The sequence below is a fragment of the Brachypodium distachyon genome, chromosome 4 (genome assembly GCF_000005505.3).
Source record: "Brachypodium distachyon strain Bd21 chromosome 4, Brachypodium_distachyon_v3.0, whole genome shotgun sequence".
Classification (NCBI taxonomy): domain Eukaryota; kingdom Viridiplantae; phylum Streptophyta; class Magnoliopsida; order Poales; family Poaceae; genus Brachypodium; species Brachypodium distachyon.
The window spans coordinates 35425145-35449322 of record NC_016134.3 but is presented as its reverse complement, the minus strand read 5'-3'; the positions used below and the strand labels follow the sequence as shown (position 1 = coordinate 35449322).

General features: G+C 45.4%; 3 protein-coding genes and 1 long non-coding RNA gene across 6 annotated transcripts; 2 read left to right on the top strand and 2 right to left on the bottom strand.

Annotated features, from left to right (window-relative positions):
- Positions 1-1004: 1004 nt before the first annotated feature.
- On the top strand, positions 1005-7318 carry LOC100820941. Of its 3 annotated transcripts, none has more exons than XM_014902047.2 (10): positions 1005-1407; positions 2406-2561; positions 2664-2730; positions 2802-2885; positions 2987-3108; positions 3429-3505; positions 3790-5921; positions 6020-6062; positions 6136-6203; positions 6810-7318. In XM_014902047.2, the coding sequence occupies exons 1-10, from the start codon at positions 1256-1258 to the stop codon at positions 6822-6824; spliced, it is 2916 nt and encodes a 971-aa protein (XP_014757533.1). In that variant the 5' UTR covers positions 1005-1255; the 3' UTR covers positions 6825-7318. The 3 variants fall into 3 exon arrangements, with proteins under 3 accessions (XP_014757533.1, XP_024310567.1, XP_010238153.1); XM_024454799.1 differs by having other exon boundaries at positions 6702-6813; XM_010239851.3 differs by having other exon boundaries at positions 1006-1407; positions 6807-7318.
- A 1922-nt stretch (positions 7319-9240) lies between these two features.
- LOC100830156 (probable ubiquitin receptor RAD23) lies at positions 9241-15607 on the bottom strand. Its single transcript, XM_003578046.4, has 11 exons — positions 15414-15607; positions 12689-12850; positions 12322-12375; positions 11602-11690; positions 11183-11245; positions 10864-11041; positions 10426-10563; positions 10225-10341; positions 10021-10133; positions 9871-9949; positions 9241-9754 (listed from the first exon to the last, which is right to left on the bottom strand). The coding sequence occupies exons 1-11, from the start codon at positions 15477-15479 to the stop codon at positions 9626-9628; spliced, it is 1188 nt and encodes a 395-aa protein (XP_003578094.1). The 5' UTR covers positions 15480-15607; the 3' UTR covers positions 9241-9625.
- On the bottom strand, positions 12979-15407 carry LOC112268742. The gene is made up of 2 exons (XR_002960145.1): positions 14086-15407; positions 12979-13986 (listed from the first exon to the last, which is right to left on the bottom strand). It is a non-coding gene; the product is annotated as an uncharacterized LOC112268742 (long non-coding RNA).
- Positions 15608-21159: 5552 nt separating the features above from the next.
- LOC100829850 (cytokinin hydroxylase) lies at positions 21160-23929 on the top strand. Its single transcript, XM_003578045.4, has 5 exons — positions 21160-21553; positions 21704-21933; positions 22024-22265; positions 22738-23143; positions 23229-23929. Exons 1-5 carry the CDS (start codon positions 21268-21270, stop codon positions 23670-23672), a joined length of 1608 nt encoding a protein of 535 aa, XP_003578093.1. The 5' UTR covers positions 21160-21267; the 3' UTR covers positions 23673-23929.
- Positions 23930-24178: the final 249 nt, after the last annotated feature.

Here is a 24178-nt window from a genome sequence, read left to right as displayed (position 1 = left end):
TGGTTGAGGATTCGCTTGAGTTGGCCAAAAAAAAATGAAATAGAATTGATAGTGGAGCTTTGGATTGCCAAATAATTGGCTCTCATCCAAAAAATAGCCAAATTTTGATCAAGACCAACAAAATTGGTAAGGTAAGATTTGGTCTCAATCCAAAGAGACCCTTAAGCTCTCCAAATAAACACCCGTACTGTTTGATTCGAGACTCACAAGCTCCGACCCTGAACATTTGGCGCTCCAAAGAAATGAGGAGTGACACGTTCTGGAGTTCCCCCTCCGTTCCAGGAGCAGTCATGTCGTTGGACAGCATTGGTTCCTTCATCAAATCAGATCAAATCGAATCACATCAAAATCTTTGCTTCAGGTTCGCAGAGAGCTGCATCAGCTCTGCACCCAGCCGAGCGTAGGGCCTGTCAATCCTTCATGTGACGCCTACCCTGGTAGGCCGCGCTTTGAAACCAACTTTGAAACTTGAAAGCACACAACATAGACAGACGTGGTAGTCGTAGGAGTACCTACCAGCAAGGCAAAGATCTCTTCAGATGATGCGTGTAGAGACAACAAGCATTCGCAAGACAAACTTAAACACGACGAGAAACAAAACAAGAAAGCCTTGCACAAGCAAACAACACTAGTTGCAACGTTAGAATAGATACAGTACTTGATTTCACACAAAAATTGTCGTCCATCCGACTCTGCCATCCGTGCTGGTTCCGATCACTCCACAGTCCACAGAAGACAGAACCATCTCCTCGATCCCCACGCTCCTTCCCGTCTGTCTGCCCGACACGCAAACACAAATTCAAAGGACCGACCGAGTCCGCGTGACTTGTCATCCGGCGGCTCAGGTCGCGCCCGCCACTTCATCTCGGCCGTCCATCCCGACAAAAGCCGAAGCTCGAGCCCAAGCCTCCTCTCTCTCTCTCCCCACGGAAGAACCGACGTCTCCTTTCCCTCCACGCGAGCCCACAGTCAGCCTCACTGACACACCCACCCACCCACATTTGCGCGCACACACAACCCTCCCTCCCTCTCTACTCTCCTTCTCTCTCTTGCCATTTTCATGCACCGGACTTGACACCGGAGAGGACTAGACTAGGAGGGAGGGAGGGAGAGAGAGAGAAAGGGGGCCCTTTCCTTCTCCAGTAAGGATCAAAATCCCCTTCTTCCTTCGAGTCCTCGCCGATTCCTGCTGCAGCTTCGTCCAGGCAGCATTGGTGGGTGGGTGCGTGTAGTGAGTGGGGGGAGGAGGGAGGCAATGGCGCTGGTGCTGGCGGATCCGGACGCCGTGGAGGAGAACCCGGACGTGTGGGAGCTCTTCCGGCACTACGACAAGCTCTACTTCCGCGGCGCGCTCGACGCCGCCGCCTTCTCCGTCAGGTGGACCTCCCCGCACACCAAAAGGATCAGGTGCGTGCTACTGCGTAGGTCTCTCCTCTCCGTCTTGTTGCTGCTGCTGCTGCTGCTTGGCCTCCCCGTCTCTTTGAATTTGGGGCCAAGTTGTTGTTGTTGCTGTTGGAATCCTCCGCAGGGGATGGCTACATACATCACCAATGTTTGTTTTTAAAATATTCGCAGCAACAGTCCATACCTAGGATCATGGAGCTTTAGATTATCCGTCATCTTCGCAAAGATGCTCCAGTCTTCAGCATTAGGCGCTTCGATTCACATAAAAGATGCCTCCTTTTTTCTTTCTTGACCTGCGCACCAGTCATGGAGCCTTCCCTTCCCTTTCCTAGTAGTTGGGAGGTGCTCGGTGCTTCCGAAGAAATCATGCAAAAATCTCAACTCTTTCTTGCCGCTCCCACATTCATATGATGCAGGTGCAGCTCTAAGATTATTTCCCGCCTTGGTTAGGGACATACGGATTAGGTCTACGGGAGTACTTTCAAGTGTTGTGTATATTGAACACAAGCATATTTTTCAGGTTTATGGCTTCAGAGCAACGTCCCTTGAAGACTGATCATTCAGTGACAGATTGAACTGTACGAAGTCTTTGTGACATGATTACGAAAACTCCGATTTATATGAGAAAGCATATGTCGCAACCATGTTTCAAGTTTCTATTAAGAGATATAATACATGTACATTACAAGCTCTGCTTAATATTTTGGTGTGTGTATATATATTTGCATTGCAAAATTGACTACTAAAGAACATAAAAAACGAATTCCCCCATTGAATTGCTTGCTTAAGCTAAGTACAACATCCGTTTTATTAGAATGCATCACATCCTTCATTAGTTCATTATCGCATTAGCTGTATTTCAGCAACAGATTTTCTTACCATACGTTGATTCTGGTTTGCAAAATGTGTATTATATAGTGTTTTGCTCAGTTATTAAACTTTCTTCTTTCGAATTTTATATTGAAAACTTAAAAATAGAGCACTCATAAGTCTATAAGCAGATGTTTTGGATCATGTTCCTTTGGAGAAGGCAACAATATCATAACACTCTATGAGCCCATGCTGAAATATCGCACAAATGATGATCTGAAGAACACCCTGCTGCATCTGATGATTCATGCAATCATATTTGTAAAGCATGGTGGGAAGTGCATTTGGTAAATGCCCGTATCCTTATAACTAAGATTGTATGTTCAATTTTATTCAGCTCCCAGACTGCCTGCTGCTTAAATTTTCTGTGAATTCACTAATTTACGCAGGAATCATGGTCCTCTTTTCCGTGATTGGATGGATGCTATCAACGCTTGCTCCATTGAGGATGACCTGGTTAGTATTTTCTGGCCGTTAAGTTCTAAGCCATTATGCTCAACTGATGATTTCGCTCTTTGGCCACCTAGAGACCAAGTAGTGGCTACTGTATCACAACCACCCATGATTTCAGTCCGGAAACGTTCTGCGGTATCGACGGCTTTTTGTGGAAGGTATTAGTTCCCGTAGTTCTCTGCTTTTATGTCTCCTTTATGTTGTTAAATTTATTTCTAGTTTTAACTCTTACTGGCATGTTCAATTTTCTACATTTCAGTGTGAATCATGTAGCAGTACACTTATGAGGGCGAAGAAGCTGAGCCCTCCATCTGATTCCTGCTGTATTGAGAATTTTAGCGAAGATGGAACCTGTGGCAACATGCTTTGCTACTGGCACAAGTAAGACTGTATAATTTTACCCTGACATATAACTCCTCACATTTAGTGGATAGTGTTGTAAAATCTGCACTTTATATTCTCAATTGTTGTTTTATCCCACAAAGTCAACAAGATATGCTCTTGGAATGTTTTTGAAATTACCTGTCAAACATTTTGATGCAAAATGACCTCTCAAACTGATCGCTAGATGCATATTCCATCTGCTTGTTATCTAATACTCTCAGTGACTTCTATAGAGTATTCTAGATAAGATTTACTTTCAGCCAATGCTTGCATAGTAAAATTCAACGGTCTTCATTGACTGATGCTATTTTCTGCAGCCACAAAATGGATTGTGGTGGTACATATGTTCTGAACAAAGCACGAGATACACCAGGTCAAAAGAAGGTTCCCAAAGGTATATGTCTAAATTCAGCTATCTAATATAGTGTTTATTATAAGCTCTGAACTAACCAATAAGGAGTATGGAGGTCAAACTTGGCTCCTGTGCTTCATAGTTGTCCTAGTATGCAGTTCACCTAAATTAGTTTGGACTACAATCAATATTTTTTTGTTATTGTGTCTGCAATTGAAGCATCAAATACTTCCATGCTAAGTAAGAATTTTTGTTATAGCTCTCATTATTGTAGTAATTTCATGTTCATGTTATAACCATATCAACTTACAACATAGCTTCTTCAGGTGGGAGGAGGCTTATGACTGGAAAATCTGAAATGTCTGAGTCACAAGGAACTGTACAAGAATCATATTCAGATGAATTGCAGGAGAATGGTACTGTCGCAAAACCAAATGCACAAGTTAAGCTCCCTTCTCTAACAGGCGGCACGAACACAAAATCACTGGGTAGTAGCTCCTCAAAGAAGGCAGGCAAGAGGAATATGCCTGAAGACTTCCAGAAAGCAATTGTTTTGCATGCTGCCTCTTTAAGAAAACTGAAGCCGCTGCAAGAGTTTGCTGAAACAGAGAAACGTGAGCTTTTACGTGTAGTGGGTTGCAATGATGCAAAATCACGGGGTAGTATCTCCTCAAAAAAGGCAGGCAAGAGTAATATTCCTGATGACTTGCAGAGAGCAGATGTTTTGCCTGCCTCTTCATGTAAAAAATTGAAGTCGAAGCACGAGGCAACGGAGATGCATGAGCTTTTCTCTACAAGGAGTCGCAGCAATGCAAAATCACTGGATAATAGCTCCTTAAAGAAGGCAGACCAGAGGAATATACCTGAAAACTTTCAGAAAGTAATTGTTTCACCTGCTCCCACTCTGGGAATACTGAAGCCAGAGCAAACATTGGTTGCATCGCAGAAGCACAAGATTTTATCTTTAGGAAGTTGGAACAATGAAAAATCAGCGCGAAGTAGCATCTCCAGAAAGGCAGATAAGTGGCATAATCCTTCTAATACAGAAGATGTTCGGAAACCCAGTGCCCGGCCTGCTGCATCTCAGAAAAAACTGAAGGTAGAGCAAGACTCGGTTGCGTTGGAGAGACGTGATTTTTTCTCTCTAGGAAGTTACAGCAATGCAAAACAACCAGGAAGTAGCATGCCCAGGAAGGCAAACAAGTGGCATAAGCCTGAGCATGTGGAGAAATCCAGTGTCCCACTTGCCGCATCCCCAAAACAACTGAAGCCAGAGAAAGACGTGACTGCATCAGAGAAACACAGGGTTGTCTCTCAAGGGGGTTACAACAATGCAAAATCACCAGGAAGTAGCACCTCCATGAATGCAGGAAAGTTGCATAAGCCGGATGAAGTTGAGAAATCCAGTGTCCCACTAAACGCTCCTTCAAAAAAACTGGAGCTAGAGCAAGACTTGGTTGCATCGGAGAAACACATGGTTCTCCCTCTAAGGGGGTGCGGCAATGTGAAACCACCAGGAAGTAGCACCTCCAGGAAGGCGGGGAAGCTGCATAACCCACAGGACACTGAGAAAACAAGTGCCCTGCCTGCTGCACCTCAGAAAAAACTGGAGCTAGTGCAAGACTCGGTTGCATTGAAGAAACATGGGATTACACAACCACCAGTAAGTAGCACCTCCAGGAAGGCAGAGAAGCTGCATAAGCCGGAGGACACCAAGAAAACAAGTGTCCTGTCTGCTGCACCTCAGAAAAAACAGAAGCTAGTGCAAAACTCGGTCGCATCAGAGAAACATGGGGTTGCAAAACTGCCAGGAGGTAGCACAACGAACCAAGCAGGCAAGATGCCTGAAGCCTTTCAGAAATCCTGTGCCGTGTATGCTACTAGAAAACGGAAGCGTGAATTGGGTGCATCGGAGAAGAATGGGCTTTCCTCTTTTGTGTGTTGCAACAATGCAAAAGTACTGGGTAAGATCTCCTTAAAAACCAGGGGTTCTGCTAGGAAAAAGGAGTATGCGTGTGTCAGTGTGTGGCAGAACATCTATGAATCAGAAGGGTCAAGTGGATCAGCCGAGCCGCTTGTAAACAAGAGAACAGAGCGAAGGAAAAGAGAGAGAGAACGCTTATCTCAGATAACTTGTGCACGTTCAAGGAAGCGATATACCAGTGAAGCCTCCATCAAGGCCCAACCTCCCGAAGAAGTCTCATCTCAACAAGCCAAACCACTGTCTGAATGCTTGGAGATTGTTGTTATCGATCCTGCTGTCCAGGTGGTGACTGAAGCCCCTAGAGATCTGTCCCAGCCACCAGCTCAATGCTTGGATATTGTTGTAAACCCTCCTTCAGACCAGGTGATTACTCAAGCGCCTAGAGATCAGAGCCAACCACCCGTTCCATGCTTGGACATTGTTGTTGCCCCTCCTGTGGGCCAGGCGAGGACTCAAGCCCCTGGAGCTCCTCAGGTGTGTGCTTGTGTTGTTAACCCTGTTACACACTTGCCATATATGCTCATGCTTTGAATTCTTCTCCTATTTCTGAGACCTACTTTGCTCTTTTGTAGCAACTTAATATGTATGGCGTGCCAAACAGTGACTTCAGCTCAGGCCAGTATCTTTTGTTAAGCTCTTACTTGCTTCCATGTTTCTTGTTACTTATCTCGGAGTGTTACTTGAGCAGGGAGGCCTTCATTTGTGGCAGCACCTACTGAACCTACGTCTGGATCATTACGGCGAACTTATGTTGAGGTAAGCAACCTATCAGGTTATAATTAACATACATCTTGCTTTTGCTGGATTGACTCTTTGAGACGCAATTTGGTGTTGTATGATGCCTATTTTATTGGATGGAATCTGTAGCTGGCTGGAGCATACCCTCTGCCCAGCTTTTGGAAGTTTCACGTTTGATTGTTAATCTGAGCCCAGTATTTTGTTTATTGATCAGATATGCTTTGCTAGTGTGTACATAGCTGATGCTCTTTTTTTGATATACAAAATCTCACTACTCCCATTGTTGGCTGTTTGAGATATCTACGTCTAAGCTATTGTGATATTTGTTCATTTATCTTATCTATACCACGCATATATTGACACCTTGTTGATAGTATATATTTCCAGTAGACTTTTAGCTGAAATACAGGATAGGATTGGATATGCCATTTTAGCTGTTTAACATGCCACGTACAGAATGCCCCCTGGGGGAGCTTGCGCTGCCATACTGATTAATTATGTTTATGCTTTCGACAGACAGTACAGCTAGGGAGCAGCGTGTGATGCTGAACCTTTTTTTGCTGCAAACAAAAGTCTTCCCTTTTACTTGTAACTGACAGTTGTATTTACTGCTAAAAACAGCAGCCACGGGGGATGTAACAACATACACAGCCAAGGATAGGTTATCGATCTGAGCCAGCATCGTGCCTGGACATTGTTGACCAGGTGATTACTCCACCAACTACATGCTCCATTGTCGGTAATCAAGTGGCTCCACCTCTGCCAGCTGAGACAAGCAGTAGCCCTGACATAATAGACATTTCTGATGATGACTGAGCTTACTTCTGTTACATCACTCTTCTCTGCTCATTGTGGACTAATTGCAATGTGTTCTGTGGATGGACAACCAGCTCTCCGGACTTCAACAGTAGTTTAGATCTGGTTAGTGCTTGCTATATAGAGAGGGCACAGTCATTTAAGCATTAAATGTTTAATCTGGGCATGCATGAGTAATTTGATGTGGAGGCAGAGAGCATTTGGACTATCTGGAGCGTGTAAACATCCTACGTTTTCAGACGAAGGTTAACTGGAGTATAATACTGAAACATGGGCGTATCCTGGGACAATTGTTTTAGTTGTTATGACATTTTTCACATTGTTGTGTTGGCTCCAGTTTGTGGTCAGCTGTGCTGTTCCATTTGAGTTATTCTAAACAAGGGAACGGGGTACAAGGAATTGAAGGGTAAAGACTAAGAGAGCGGAGAGAATCCGGATTGTAGTAGCTGGTAGTTTTGGTTAGTGACTTAGGCTGGGAGACGAAAGGAAAATGATTTACTCACGGGCTGGGCAAAGCTGTAGAAACAACTCCCTTCTAAAAAAAGGAAGAGTAACAACTCCCTGTATGCTTTTATTTGCTTATGACCACACTGTAATGAAAGGTCCAGCTGTAGATGCCTTTCTTCAGATTTAGCATAAACCCTAGCCTCAAAAGATTGACAAGATAATAGGAATCAGATACTGTGATGCACAACAAATAGGGAAATTCTTCCCTCCGGTGTCCGACGGGATGTTCCGATCAGACCATTCGATCCCCGCTCATTCAGTGTTCTTCCGAACATATGTGCAAGTGTTTCCATCTAATTCTCACAAATTGCCACCGGTCGACTTCCTGGTCGTGTAATAAATACGTCTCCCCCTAGATACCGGCGACTTTCTTGACAGTCCATACCGGCTTCACTCAGCTTTCTCCATCTGCTAGACCAAGAGCATCCTCCTTATCAACGAAGGAAGGACAAGAGAAAGAGAGCCTCCTCAATGGCTCAAAGTGTAGAGCAGCCTGCTAAGAGAAGAAAAAGGCCTGGCCTCTAGTGCTCAAGTTCCTGCTTCTGCTAGTGATCTTCCACAATCCTCTGCTCATGATATAGAAGAAGAAATGTCAGAAGAAAGCAGCAGTTCTGATGACTCCACCACGGCGGCTCCCTAGCTCCCTGCACACGGTGGTGATCTATAACCGAAATACCCAGTAGTTACTTTTGAAGCAATATTGATACAGCTAGGAAAGCAACTAATATATTTGTTGGTCATTGTAGAACCAGGGAACATCACATAAATAAGCAAAAAAAATATAAAAAATGTGCCGAAGCATACAATAGAAAGTTATTATTAAGCTTTCTTGAATTATGGACAAAGTAAATGCTAGTAAGCAAAAAAAGAAAAGAAAAAACGCGAGTACAACATATAGAAGCATATCTTATAAGTACTCCTATAAAAACTCAATTTGTGAACAAATGTGAATTATATGTTTCAAGATAATACATGGTAGCACAACATTCTCTTTAATTATTAGCTCTAGTACATGAAACAAAGGAAGCAAATAATGACACTGATTTCAACAATAACACGAAGCATCAGAAGTGACAGTTGATCCAGATGGAAGCTGAGTAAAAACAAATCAGGAGCGATTTACTAGGATTAATTTTGAAATCATTCTTTGCTAGGTTAAGTAGTTCAAAATAATTTGAACTTTGCCTAATTTGTCTCGTAAAATATTGCATGTAAACCGTTGCTTAATTTGCTTTTCGGACAAACTTCATAGGTACAAAGAAATTGTGTCACATAAACACGTGCTTCAGTAACAGGTCCGATCCAAAGCAAGAATCGGAGTACAGATGCCTAGCACACTCGCCCAACAAAGTACGCCCAGATTCTCACAGCACTACGCTGGTAACCGAAGGCTGCTCCACAGATCAATGATCTACCCCGGTCCTCGGCCTTGAAAACCCCCGCTGCGTGACTCAGTTGTTCTCCTCAGCCCAGCTCACCCCACCGAAGAGATTAGCCAGAGCTGGCGAGGGACTGAAATACTAAGCATGTTTTGTCCCAGTGGACTCCATGTTACGCTCAAGATATAGATAGTTATGCTCTGCCGTTTTTGTTTTTGGGTCCGTATGTACAATTGTACACTGCCCATGTTTCATCATTATTACATTCATGTAAGTGTAAGGAAACCATAGAGCTTTCACTCCCCGATGACCTGAAAGCCGTAAAGGGCAATTACAAGATCAGAGGCTCCATATTGACCACAAAATAATTATTCAATTCGCACAGTAGGCAATGGCAATAAGAATGGTGACACACGGTAATATAGGTCAGGCAGCTAGGTTACTGCAGTTGTTCAGAAGCAAAGAGCTCGCTGAAGAAACAGCCTAGATCAGCATGATCCAGTAACACCGACTGAGAACTTTTATACCCTGCCGTCAAGTCTGTAATTAACGTTTAAAGATGATCTAGAGAATGTACTGATAGTAAGGCAGAAAAGAATTACAAACTAAAGAAAAGACAGATCACAAAAAAGATATCCTAAGGCCTGCCATGCGAGTGCAGCAGTATAAGCCTCCCCACACAGTTGCTCCAATGAGCTTGTGGCATTTGCATGTAGTTTGGCAACAACCCAGCTTGTCTTACTGCGGTGCGCCATCATCAAACTCATTCATATGGTCTAAGAGATAGTTCGCGGCCAAGGTCTCGTCCTTGTTGCAGGCAAAGTACACCTCCAGAACAAGCGCCCGGTCAAAACCCATTCCTTCAAGCTGTGTATGCAAAATTTGTATCGTGGTGTGACAAATAAGTATTAAACCACCATGACAGGGTACATAAAATGTGGGTGCGAAGAGAGTACAAACTTTCTCAAGATCTATGAACTTACACGAAGTATAGCTTCATTCTCCTCAGGAGTAACCGCTATGGTCTGAGGCACTCCCTCTGCAAATTGGTCTAGGAGATTCCTGGTTAAGGAAGTACGAGATTGTCAAATAACGTGCAAAGCAAGTGTAAAGAAGAGGGAAAAGATTCATACTCGTCTTCATCACCCTCAGCTGGTTCATTGATTAAACGAAGGAACTCGGCTTGGTTGTCCTGAATCAGCTGCAAAATCTGAGGATTTTGTTTTCCCAGCTCTTGAAGCAATGGCTGTAAAGTGTAAACAAATAATCCATCAGTCAATTGTAACAAGAAGCAGACTGCTTAACACAGGAAAAAGAGCAGCAGCATGAAAAAGAACCTGTAGGATTTGGGGGTTAGCCTGCACTAAAGACAGTAAGCTTCGGAACTGTGCATTATTACGCAAAACATCCAGATTTCCCTCACCAGCGGCATTTGCAGAAGCATTTGGAAGGGCCTGCAAGTTAAAAAAGGCAAGAGTTAGGACTATGCAAACAAGGAAACTGCACATCAAAAGGGGGTGGGGGTGGGGTCGTAGTACTTGAGGGAAGAGGTCCAAGGGACTAGCATTTGGTCCAGAAGAGGCAACTGCAGGTTGAGTTGCCTGTAAAGCCTGGACAGGATCAGCTGGCTGGGCACTTGGTGGTGGTGCAGGAATCTCCATCGGCTCAGGAATTCCCTACATGAAAGATCAAAGGCTATTAATTTTGTTGCCAAAAAATCTGCAACCTAAAGTGCGTCAACATGTATTTCCTGTACAATGCCACATGGATTGAAGATAGCTAAACTTCCAAAGGATATGAAATCACCAAGAAGAGATTCCAATTAAACATATTTTCAGGTCTGTAGCTTCATGCAGTCTACTGTAAGCAAGAGACATGATGCCTTCACTGGCTCTAGTAATTTGTGTAAATTGTGGAACATCGAGAGCCATAATCAAGGAAGACCTGCCAATTACTAAGAGAGGACATCTCCTTACAGAATATAAATACTCAACAGCCCGCTCCGGATTGTTGAATGCAGCCCGTAGAGCACGGAGCACTGTGTCTCTGTCCCACGTTCCACCACCCATTTCAAGAATTGACTGAATAGTTGCCTCTAGGTTGCCCCCAGCAACAAGGTTTGAGGCAGCCTGACCATAAGTTTCTGCTTCGGTGCTGTACAAATGATAGCATGTAACGATATGTCAAATGGGCTCCCGAACAAACAGGAATTAATATATCCATCTTCAAGCGGGAATGTGTTTTATGAGGTTACAAATGAAAATAAGATAAAATGAAGAAAAAAGATCAACTCACGAGACAGCCACAGCAGAAGCTGGCGAGGCCGTGGCAGTTGGAGTAGGAGCACTGATAGGTACACTATTTCAGTAAACATCAGGATAGTGTTAGCTGGCAGTAACCGCTAGCTAAATCAATGATCGAACAGACACCATTTACCAACTTTTCGAAACTTTCCTATTTAAGTTAAAAAAGAACTATGGGCAAGATAAAAAGTAACATGTTTTCTGTGTTTAACCAATAAAAAAGATCCAGATATAGGCTTGTGCATCTTATTGCATGTCAAATTAAAATGCTAAAGCAGTACTAGAATTGCATTTTCTATCTATACTATTATCTTACTTAAAAGAAAACAAAAGAAACCTTGAACGCAACAGGATACAACTGAAAAGGGTCAAATATGGTTTAATTATTTATCTAATATGAGGAAAACTCACATAGGTGCTGGTGCAGCAGCTGCTGGAGGTGCTGGCACCACCGGTGCTTGAGATGGAGGGTTAGCAGGTACTGTCTGAGTAGGGGGTGCCTGCAAAATAAATGCAAGTTAAAAGTAGAGTCTCAACAATTGAAGAGCATAAGATTAGGAGGCACTATAACATTACACACAGGGCATAAATTTGTGGTGAGGAAAGAGAAAAAGTGATGTCTTTGTAAGAAGAAAAACACGAGCACATGAGAAAAATGCATCAACTCAACACCACGTAGTTGAAAAATCTGTCATCCTCACACCAGACTTAAACTGTGCCATCGTTTCGGTGAGACATTGACTATATACAGCAAAAGATACTATTTGCAAATAAACTAAAAAGAATCATGACAGTTTCAGATATATGGTACTCCCTCCGATCCATAATAAGTGTCTCAAATTTTCTACTTAGTACAAAGTTGTACTAGCTCTGAGACACTTACAAAGTTGTACTAGCTCTGAGACACTTATTATGGATCGGAGGGTGTATGAATGAAGGAAATTCATTTACTCCCTCCGTCCCATATTAAGTGACTTCCATTTGCCCAAATATGGCTGTATCTATACCCAAAAAGTGTCTAGATACATGTAATATTTCGTCACTTAATATGGGACGGAGGGAGTACCAAAAGAGGATAAAAACATAGTAGTGACCAGTAACCAGTATCGGTGTGATCAGGTTCCATCTAACCTGATTTGAAGGTTCCTTAGATTTAGCTGGAGCTGCACTTGATGAGCCCTTATTCTGTGAAAGGTCAATTGTCAGAAAGTGACGATAACAATTTGCCTTCTTATGAAAATTAATATGAAGCAGTCCTGAAGCAACTGTAGGCTGTAATTTATAAAAAAACTAGTCACAGTAATAGAAATACCTATATCTTTCAAGGCAATTCTTATACATACTGAAGTTGAAGTTCATTAAGTTAAGGGAGTTCAAGACCTTGATATCCAAAACAAATACTTATGATGCACAAGAGAAGGTGTTGTAATGAAATTCCTTGTCATCCTATGCATTATAATGCTACCGACGATTTTATGCAATGTACTAAGCAGTATACCTGTCTAAGCATTATCACAAGGAAGTTGTTTTCAAGAACTTTGCTTTCCTCCAACGTAGTGTCATCCTTGAGCACCGTCCCTTGGTGTATAAGCATTTGTTGATCAGCTGGGTAGACATTCTGCCCTTGTGAACTCTCAATGAGCTTCTTCACATCAGAAACCTGCTTGAATCAATTATACAAGTTGTAACGTTCCCATTACACATAATTCAAAGAATCTAATTCACATGCTTGTCCAATGTAAGTTACATAGGCTCATGCCATGTCAACATAGTGAAGACCCCAATATCTTTACTCCTAAAGAAATCAGCACCTTAAAATATGTATTGCAAAAACACCCAGAAATGCCATCAATTTGTGGATACATAGGTCAGCACATCAATGTAGTGATTTTTTTAATACGTAGCAACACACAGTTTCTTGCTGGTACTCTCTCGAAAGAGATGTTACAGTGCATGGACGGCTGGACAAACCACAAACCTCATATTGGCCATGCAAAACCAACACAATTACCAATACACAGTTTGACAACAAAAGGCTGAGCTGGAAGCCTGGAACGTGATAATCAGTGCAGCAGCTTGAAAAACTGGGAGTAGGGTGAGACAATGGTCTCCTGCACCATCTTCCTGGGGTCACCAGGGTCACGTGCCCACCTCACCTCGTGCATGTTGGACGTCTCAACTAACAACATTGTGAACTCCGACCTTCTCCGCATGGCCTCTCCTGCTGGCACGCAGAATGAGATTGTTGCCCCTGTGGCAGGACAAGATGCCACCCATGAGCCGCAAAACATCACTGGGCTCAAAGGCCTCACACTTGGCACCCCTCAGCAAGAAGTGCACCGCCAGCATCATGTCAGAAACGAGCGACAGGCACAACCCTTCCTGGCTTGTTGAGCATGATGAATGTAGTGTTCACGGTGTCCTGCCGCCACCAGCAGGCGTGTCAGCCTACAATAGGTAACTGTTTGCATCGCTAAAATCCAATCCCACTTCAGCTCTCCACTCCATTCTCCCCTTGCTCTCGCCGATCACCTCACACCCGACCTGCACCGCAGCCTTAGCTCTCCCAGTTTCTCCCTTCTAGCCAGACTCTCATGCCCTCAGAGTATTTGGAGTCCATCAGTTCGACCATGTTGGGATTGTGGCAGAGTCCGAACCTATTTCATCCAACTGGACACGGTATATCAGACGATGTGTTCCACTTCCACCACTTTCAATGCAAGCGGCCACAGCCACAATCCGTCAGAGATCTGGGCGTCACTGTTAAGCATGCTTGACCTCTCCCTTAGACCTGGGCTGATCCATGCGAGGAAACAAAACCGAAAACAGACAGTGGAGTTCAAGATTTTGACCACAGATGAATTTCGCATAGTTGCAGATGATTAAATTGCTAACCTGCCAACTGAATTTTGCAGATCGAGTGCATTGATTATAAGAATGTGTGGACTGTATACAGTGCCTGCACACGTGTATGTTTCTATGCCATTAGTTTTCATTTTTAAAACTTGATGGAGATTTTCTTTCAATATATATTGTAATATCACTAAATTCATTATAAAAACTAACAAGAGGACAGCCAGGCGGCGAAGGTTTCTTTAGGGGGAGAGACATAGAAGAGGATGAAGTGAACTTGTTTACTCTTGCTTAATGCCAACTATTACAATAGGCTTTCTTATATAGAGGGCTCTCCTGGCAATTATAGATGAGATCAGTGTTACTCTCAAGGATAACTTACCTAACTCATACTTAAAGCTAACCAACTAATGAGATACTCCACATTATAGACAATTTTTGGGCCAGCCAAAACCGTGTCTCCGAAGTCCAAACAACGATCCTTTAACTCTATTCACAATATTGTGTTTTTCTCTGCCAGCTGCCAGCATAATGTTCCTTCAGCTTGATACAAAAATATGCTAGAAACGATGATCATATAGTCACAACATATTTTGGCAACAAAACGAAAGGTGCTAACTGACAGGTTGACATATTCTGAAGAAATTCTTTTAACCAGACAACAAACATATGCCTTTCTAAATCCTCAATTATTCCCTCCGAATTCGACCACATTTGAAGATAGGCAGAATCCAGCATTACATTTTACATGTTTCAAAAAATAAATATCTGCAATTAATCAATTATCAAGACAATAATAATAAGACCTCCAGCCGCCGCTAAAATACCGCAACTAAGGGCTATCAGCTCCAGATGTTTCATCAATGTAAACCCCCTAAATGAAAAGTTTCATCAATAGGTGCTACCTGTAGCCTGTAGCGAGAACGTCCCAGCAGAACGACCCTTAGCTTCTGCAGACTGGTTTATGCTCAGGATTCAAGTTTTGTTGTGCATCTAGTAACACACCAATCAGTCTAACCCAAGAGAATATCCACCCATGTACTCGCCAAACAACCATCACCTATGTGACAAAACAACCATAACCTAGACGAACTCCACATCTGCTCTCTGCTCCACCCGCAGCAGAACCCAACCAACAAACCACAGATTGGATTCACAATAGCATCGTTCAGACTTCAGACTTCACACAAACTCACCAGTTCCGCTTCCGCACACACTGTACCAGCGCAGGAGCCCCTCGGCGCAAAACCCGTACCCAGTAACCTAACCAGGCAATCAACTCAATAATCTACACCCCTAAATCTCGCCCAAATACGCGAACCCTCGCGACGACAGACAGACAGATCGGGAGGCGTAGGGAGCGGCGATACCTTGTCGGCGGGGTTCACTTCGATCTGGAAGCTGGAGCCCTTGAGCGTCTTCACGGAGACCTTCATCTCGCCGCCGCGCTCGCGTGCGTCCTCCTCGCGGCGTTCGCCTTCGCGTCGAGGTCGAGACGAGGGCGGAGGGGAAGGAGGCGGCGAGTTTTCTCGGTTTTTTTTTTTTTTGGTCCCTAGAAGGCTAGAAGCAGCGTGGACGGGTGGTTTTGTGAGTTGGCCCTCTGGTTTTGTTCGATTTCTAGATAACTTACGTCGGAGACGGCTGAGAACATAGCTGGCAATGGGGGGCCGGGCCTGAGATGGGCTCGGCCCGCCAATTGTACTAATTGAGCCGGGCCGACCTGTGGCCTGCCTCTGGGGCCTGGACCTCTAGCCCGCGTGTCGGGTGACCCGTTTGCCTTAAAAAGTTTTTTTTTACATTTGACTCATCATCTCTTTTCTTTCTGGCCCAACCCAACTCTTCTCTTCCTTTGGCCCATCTTCTCTCCTCTCCTCCTTCTGGCTCAACACCCAGCACCAAAAAAACCTAATCCAGTCGGTCATACAGCTCTAGCTCCACCATGCCACCGCCACTGAGAAGAGAGAGCTTCACCATGCCGGCTCCGACCTGGCCGACGTCTCTGTCGCGCGACCATGAGCCCCCGACCTCCCGTACCCACCCCTGGCAGCGTGTAGTCAGCCGCAGCTGGGTTGTTGCCAAGGGAGCACCGGTTAGGAAGAGGGAGAGCCCATGCCCGAGAGCTGCGGAGGGCTTCTTTGGGCCCGTCGGGCTTAACGGGCCAGAGCTGGCCAGCCCTGAGCCCATGTGTCGTGCCTGAGCCGGCCTGAAAGCCACGTTGAGGGGCCCAAGCCGGGTATAAAGGGGCTTTATTGGCTAGACCGGGCTAAGCCTGTTTAATCGAGGGCCGGGCCGATGACCAGCTATGGCAAGGACAGTGATCAGATCCATCGGCGGCGGCAGGAGAGGATACAAAAGGGTTTTGACTTAGATCTCAAGAAATTTCCAGGTTCCCCTCATCTCCTGCACCATCTTGGTGCTGTGAGGTGGGGGTGGTGTCCTTGGATTCTGTTATACGCATCTAGAAGTGTTTGGTATTATGAGTTGTGTGGTCTTCGTAGGCAGCGCTATGGCGGAAGGTGTGATGCGGTCAAGAATAAAGGTATTCTAATTCTTCTTCTGTTGTGGCGTCGCCTTACTGGGCGGTGACACGGGGCTAGAGAGTTCTACTCACCGTAGGTTCAATATTGCGGATTTTGAGTTTCTGTCCTCGCAGATCCGTTCATATGGATTTGATTGGTTTTGTCGGCGTGTCATGGTGCTTTCATTGATAAGATGTTGTGATTCGACGACTTGTACTTTTAGGAGATCATCCCTTGTCCAAGTACGTTCAACGCTCATGTATTCCTATCTTTTTTTATGGGCGACTCAAGGGGCTTTTTGAAACCTTTGAAGGTAGCCAACCCGCTCAAGATGTCTTTAAGATATTCCATTGTAATTCTAGATCCAAAGCATTGTATCTGTAACGATTATGAAGTTTGAATAAAGTTACAGGTTATTCTAAAAAAAATGGTGCTTCTGTTTTGTGGAGTATATCATAGAAATTAATTGTAATTTCATCAAACCATGTGATGAGTTAGTAGATAAAAAAATCTCTATCTTCTTAAACAATACTACTATATGTCACTTATATACAAACGGTTTACTTAGAATGTATAATTGCAATACCTGGGTAATAGAAGCAGTTCAGAGCAATCAGTAGAAACAATTTGCAGTGTTCAACAGAGATAATTGAGTGAATAAATTGTATGATAAAAGCCAGACACAAGGTGAAATTAATGAGACGTTGAAAAGATGATATCAAACATGTAATGATGAAGAAATAATAAGTACAGGTATATAGATTTAGCTCTAGTTCCAACAGTAATGTCCTACATACCCCCGTGCCCAAAGAGAACCAAATATCATATTGTACCACTCTCGCATTCCACCATGATCATAACGAAATTACGGATGATTAAGGTTTTTCTTTTCGAGACAAACAAAACAACACATCAAGAATGACGGACACATGTGAATCCTCAAATCACAACTCTCCCAATTGATATCCCGGGTTGTCACCCTAGGGGTTGCAGGCTGAAACTATGTCGACTGATAAAACCCAAAGGTACAAACCAAAAAGAAATATAAAATAAGATTCTAATTTGAATTCATATTAGTCGGCCCCAAGTAAAAAACTTCAAGCATAACAAAGTTGCATCAACAATCCAATAGGTGTCATCCTGTGTGATCTTAACGAGGACTGACATCGCCTATTGTAAATGCCCTAACAGCTTATGATACATTTCCATTTCCATTTAGGCTACAGCTGCTCGACACACTGACACAGACAGAGACAGCAAGTGGAACTCTAATCTACGTTGAAGCTCAATAACCTATACAAAGTTAGTGGCCAAGTTGGAGGACAGACTAATGGTGCGACTAATCTACCAAAGTCCTATTCAAGTTTATGCACTTTTTTTTCAAATTTGTTTAAAAAGTTGATAGGAACCAACCGACGATATACTCTAGCAGGTAGTTGCTTGCTGAATATGACGAGTTCAGCTAAAACCTGTCAAAAAATTCCAGAAAGCAACTCTACTGCGTAGGCCTGAGATTCTCGTATCCATCCGACGTACTAGTTACACTATATATACACGGACACACCACAGATCATGTTGTTTTACTTCTTCAGAATAACTGGATAACACAGATCTTGTTAATTAGTATGGATATGTGCTTCCTAAATATAACCAACTAATTAGTTCATGACCATTTCTCTGTCTTTTCTTAAGGGAAACCATTTCTGTGTCTTAGCTTGCCGTTAGCTGACGAAATTTAATTCCTGAGACTGAGTCTGAGACGGGAGATATACACCAGTCAGTATCATGTGATAAGCAAGGAAACCTTTAAAATTTTGGCGCATGGATGGATTAATTTCTTGCCCATAATCGACGCGTGCGCGGCGTGCTGGATCTTCCCGTATCGGAATCATGGAGGGGGAACTGCTCCAAGATACGACATTGCTTACGTTTGAATTAGTTCCCTGTTACACAATATGTTTAGCGCTCTATTTGCATTGTGTCTAATAGTCAGCGTCCACATCGGGTGAATCGAAGACAAGAAAGAGAGTGACCGAGTGAATGATGGTCTGAATGTCTGATGCAGTAAGGGCCAGTGAGTGAATAGTATCATACCTTGAGAACATTATGGTTTTACTTGAAAAAACATTGATGGAGAGTTAGAGGTCTCTCTGACGAGGTTGGTCAAAATTAGAGAGGTCCGTATGTATGTGAAGGCGAATTTTCGGAAGCTTTTGGCTTGAAACTTTTCGCTGTAACGCATCTAAGCTTACCTCCCTCGTGAGCCTCGTGTCGTCGGTAGCATTCGAAGAAGTGTCATTCCACACGTAAGACGCTGACGCCAGCTGCTTGTTACGTGTACGGTAGTACTGTAAATATCGGCACTGTTGCTTTCTGAAGAGGAGCTGATTGCTGAACAATAAGCGCACAAAGTACAGCTTATGCGGTTGTTGGCATCCTCCAAGAATGTGCAAAACAGATGCACAGTATATAACTTCCTCGCGAATTACGGAGGACCAGAAACCACTACTTTGGCTTGAGACGTAAGGTGACCATGTACTTAGTTAACTTTGCTGAGTCTGACTGAAACTGAAAGCCACACGATTTGTCCTGAACGTCACCCATCTGCTTTTCAGGTGGATGCCATCCAGACAAAGTAGGATTCAGGAGTTCCAGGACATCCCGCTACCATGCTTCAAGTCATCCAAATTACGAAAAGGAAGAGCGTACAATGCCAAGAATTGCCACAAACGCCATGACAACGGTTCCAGATTTGTCCTACGCAATGAAGGACAATGGTAGATTAATTCCAGTGACTGTAATGAAGGATTTTCAGAAACAAAAGGAACACTGCTGCTAGTACAACTTTTAGCTCTTAGTTCTGAACCTCCCCCGAGCTCTTGTTTTTTTTGTTTGTGTTTCCCTATGACTCTCCGAGCAAACCTCGTTCATTTAAGTATTGGCAATACATGGCACGCTATTTTCGTTTCACTGGAAAAGAAGAACTGGCAGAATCTCTCTGTATTTTATGACTAGCAGAAAAAAAACCCTGAAAATTTAGAATTTGCTATTCGTAGAAGTCAGATTGTTTCATTACCGGCAAACTGACAAATGTTCTTAATAAACTGTACTAACAACCAGCGAACAGTTCTAAGTAGAGTATGAGTATTTGCCGGTGCACCGACTTGCTTCGATCGGCTACAGCTCATCCACGCTGTTTCTGCTCCTACTGAACCCTGATCTTCCACTTTTCTCCACATATAAATGTTAGAGCTCAGCACTACTTAAACAACGGTTTCTGTGAGGCTAGGGTTTTGTACTCATGCCTAAAAGCTCGCAGCACAAAGCTTTTCTTTCTCCAAGTTGCACAAGGTGCAGAGAACTAGGCTTGCTGCTCAAAAACAAAAATGGCCTCCTTTTATTTGCCTCTCCGTGTTCCGTTTGCCGCACTACTTTGTTTATGTCTCATATCAGAGAGCTTTGTTCCAGAATCGTCTACGATTTGTATCTCTTATCAGAAGAAGAAGAAAAAAAAAACTTTGTTTCAGAACCATCTGTGGTTTATGTATCTTATCAGGAACCTTTGTTTCAGAATCATCTATGGTGAAAGTGCAGCCAGCTGACAGAATATATAAAGCCATCGATCCTGAAAGAGATTTGCCATTTGTTTAAGGGATTGACTGGTCTTATGCATACTCTGTGATAATGATACAGTGATACTCTAAATTAAGCATGATTCAGACAAGAATTCCCGGGGGTGGACGCCTAATGCTGCTGTCTTAAGCCTTAAATTAGAGCAGCATTCGGTGCCATCCTCATGGTGCTGTCCTGGAGTGCTTCAGCTTTGGAATTTCTCTGCGTACTTATATAGTTGTCCCTTCTGTGCTACGGAAGCTATGCGTACGAAGGGAACAATTTGCATAAATAAACCGAGTCAAATTTAATTTTTGTCTTGAGTAACTCAAATTTAATTTTTTTAGTGGTCACATACTCCAATCCCTTGGAGCCCGTTGGACCCACCAGTCAGCCAGTGGTACTGACGTATATGAAACTCTTGCATAAGAATTCCCTAGGATCTTTGTACCTGATCTCTACCAATCCTGAAATGAACGCAGACCATGTGTACATTCGAGGAATATAATTAGCAGCTACTAGTACAAATTAATTAAGAATTGAATAGATCCTTTATGTTTCAAATCTGTAAGTAAACAACTTCCCTATATAGCTGATACACTCCTACTTTTTCCTAGTGGGAACATACATTGACCACATCAATTGCTACTAAAGAAAATGCAGGATTACTTCTCAATCCGATTGATTAGATTAGTCTTCCAAATTAAGGCACTAATAACCACTTGACAGCAAGGAAATCACTCACGGCAATACAACTTCTATTTACCAAAAATTAAATTAAAAAAAGGCACATGTCTGTACTTATGATCGAGGGCAGTAAAAGGAAGGGGCGCACCGCAGCTAATGAAAGATCTTTATCAAAAAGGTACGCAATTAGGCAATTATTTAGTGGCATGCCAAATCTGCCCCTCCATGTCGATCATCAGACCGTGCAGTGTGTATATATATCCAAGATGGGGGGACGCAGAGAAAGCCTGCATTGCAGGCAGGCAGGAAAGCTACTAGCAAAGAAGAATCAAATTACTTGCTCCTAACGCCCCTAATCGCGGCTAAATCTCGCCTTCAGTTCCTGTTTCTAGGTCTCTATTCTCTAATGGGTTTCGTGGAGGCCATGGCCATGGCCACCGCGTCGGCCACGTTGGCGTTGCTCCTGGGGGCGGCGTGGGTGACCCTGTCCTGCTACCTGCTGACGCCAATGAGGATCCGCAGGGCCATGGCGGCGCAGGGCGTCCACGGGCCCCCGCCGCGGCCGCTCGTCGGCAACCTCCGCGAGGTGTCGGCCCTCGTGGCCGAGGCCACCGCCGGCGACATGCCGTCCCTGAGCCACGACATCGTCGGCCGCCTCATGCCCCATTACGTGCTCTGGTCCAGGACTTACGGTACGGTCAGAATAAATAGATTAAGATCGATCTATAAGCCCGGCCGCATTACGGCGGACATCGCGGGAACTGATCCCCCGGCGCGGCCCTTGTGTGTTGTGTGTGTTTTGACTGACGTGTGGGGGCGGGGCGTGGGCGTTTTTCTTTCAGGGAAGCTGTTCGTGTACTGGTACGGGAGCGAGCCGCGGCTGTGCCTGACGGACACGGGCATGATCAAGGAGTTCCTGTCGTCGAAATACGCGCACGCGACGGGCAAGTCGTGGCTGCAGCGGCAGGGGACGAAGCACTTCATCGGGCGTGGCCTGCTCATGGCCAACGGCGCCAGGTGGTCGCACCAGCGCCACGTCGTCGCGCCGGCCTTCATGCCCGACAAGCTCAAGGTACGCTACGCACGCGTCCAACATGTACATTCACTGGCATTGTAAACTGGTTCCGTGGCCTCACCGATGCGCGCACGTGCTGACGTGCAGGGGCGGGTCGGGCACATGGTGGAGTGCACGAAGCAGACGATGGTGTCGCTGCGGGACGCGGCGGCGCGCGGGCGCGGCGAGGTGGAGATCGGCGCCCACATGACACGGCTCGCCGGCGACATCATCTCCCGGACCGAGTTCGACACCAGCTACGAGACCGGCAAGCGCATCTTCCACCTCCTTGAGGACCTGCAGCGCCTCACCGCCCGCTCCGGCCGTTACCTCTGGATCCCTGGCAGCCAGTGAGTCATACTCATACTCGTACTCATGCATCATCTTCCCCGGGCCTCCCTTAATTCCCCTCCCGGCCGGCTAACTTATACAACTAATTCCACTGCCGGCGCCCTTCTCTTGTCTTGCCTCGCGCCAACACTCCCTTGCCTGGCCTTTGTCGCTACGGCTGTTCACTTGCGCGCGCATTTGCAGTTTCGACACACATATATAGCTGGCTGCCTTGCGATAAGCTAATCTAATTAAGCTCGTCGATCGTCGCTGCATGCTCTGGGTAGGAGCTAGAGCGTGCCACCCCATATATCAGTGTCCGGCTAGTTTTGGACACTGGCACAGACTTTCAATTTGTCTGGAGCTTTGGATTGAGTCCCATCATCCACTGGCGCATCCATCCATCCGTGCGCACACGACTAAACTCCTAAATTAATTAAACAACTGCGCACAACATGTGCCTGACGACAGCTTTCGATCATCCGTACGCAGGTACTTCCCGAGCAAGTACAGGCGGGAGATCGGGCGGCTGAACGGCGAGCTGGAGTGCGTTGTGATGGAGTCCATCCGCCGCAGCGGCGAGATCGCCGACGAGGGCCGCACCACGTCCACCTACGGCCGCGGCCTCCTCGCCATGCTGCTCGCAGAGATGGAGAAGAAGAAGGAGAAAGCAGGGTCGACGGCCGACGATGGCAAGTTCAGCTACGACACGCGGCTGGTGATCGACGAGTGCAAGACCTTCTTCTTCGCCGGCCACGAGACGTCGGCGCTGCTGCTCACCTGGACCCTCATGCTGCTGGCCACGCACCCGGAGTGGCAGGACAAGGCCCGCGCCGAGGTCGCCACCGTCTGCGGCGACCAGCCGCCCTCTGCCGACCACCTCCCCAAGCTCACCGTCGTACGCCGCACCTAAATCAAAATACTCCGTAATTACCAAATCGTCATCAGCGGAAACATAATCGATTTTGTTTACGATCATGCAGCTGCAGATGATCATCCACGAGACGCTGCGGCTGTACCCGCCGGCGACGCTGCTGCCGCGGATGGCGTTCGAGGACATGACGCTCGGCGAAGGGCGGCTCCGGCTGCCGCGGGGGCTGTCGGTGTGGATCCCCGTGCTGGCCATCCACCACGACGAGTTCATCTGGGGCGCCGACGCGCACGAGTTCCGGCCCGAGCGGTTCGCCCCGGGAGCGCGCCGCGGCTCGTCGTCGTCCGGCGCGGCCCGGTTCCTGCCGTTCGCGGCGGGCCCGCGCAACTGCGTCGGCCAGACGTACGCGCTCTTCGAGGCCAAGGTCGTCCTCGCCATGCTGCTCGCCGAGTTCCGCTTCGCCATCTCCGACGACTACCGCCACGCGCCGGTCAACGTGCTCACCCTCCGCCCCAAGCACGGCGTGCCCGTCCACCTCCGGCCGCTCAGGCCGTAGGCGCGCGTCTCGTTTTATTTTTATTTTTTGTTTTTTGCGGAGATTGGCGCGCGCGCGCGTGCGCTCCTCCGGCTATAGAGAAAGAACGGTTTTGTGTTCGCTCATTGGTTGCCTGCCTACCGCTCGCCGGTCTGTCAGTGGGCCCGGCTGGGCTGGATGCCGCTGCTTCTGTCCTATGCCGTCTAGAGAAAAATATAGAGTGGAGTTGTTGTATTCCATTTAGAGACCATATATAATATAAAACAAAATATAGATCACATATAATGTATGCAAATGACATGATAATGTTTACAAAGATGAATATTAGCATATGCATCTTTAATTAGTGGCTCTTTTGAGGTGCACCTGAAATGGTACGTTAGCAAAACGATATCTGCGTGATTGGACATTTATTTTGTAGCTATTTTTACAACAAATTAAATCGTATCTTTGTGTGAGAGGCATTATGGAAACAACACTTTCACAAGTACTACCATTGTGTCGCTCCCTATGTGACGAAATTAGTA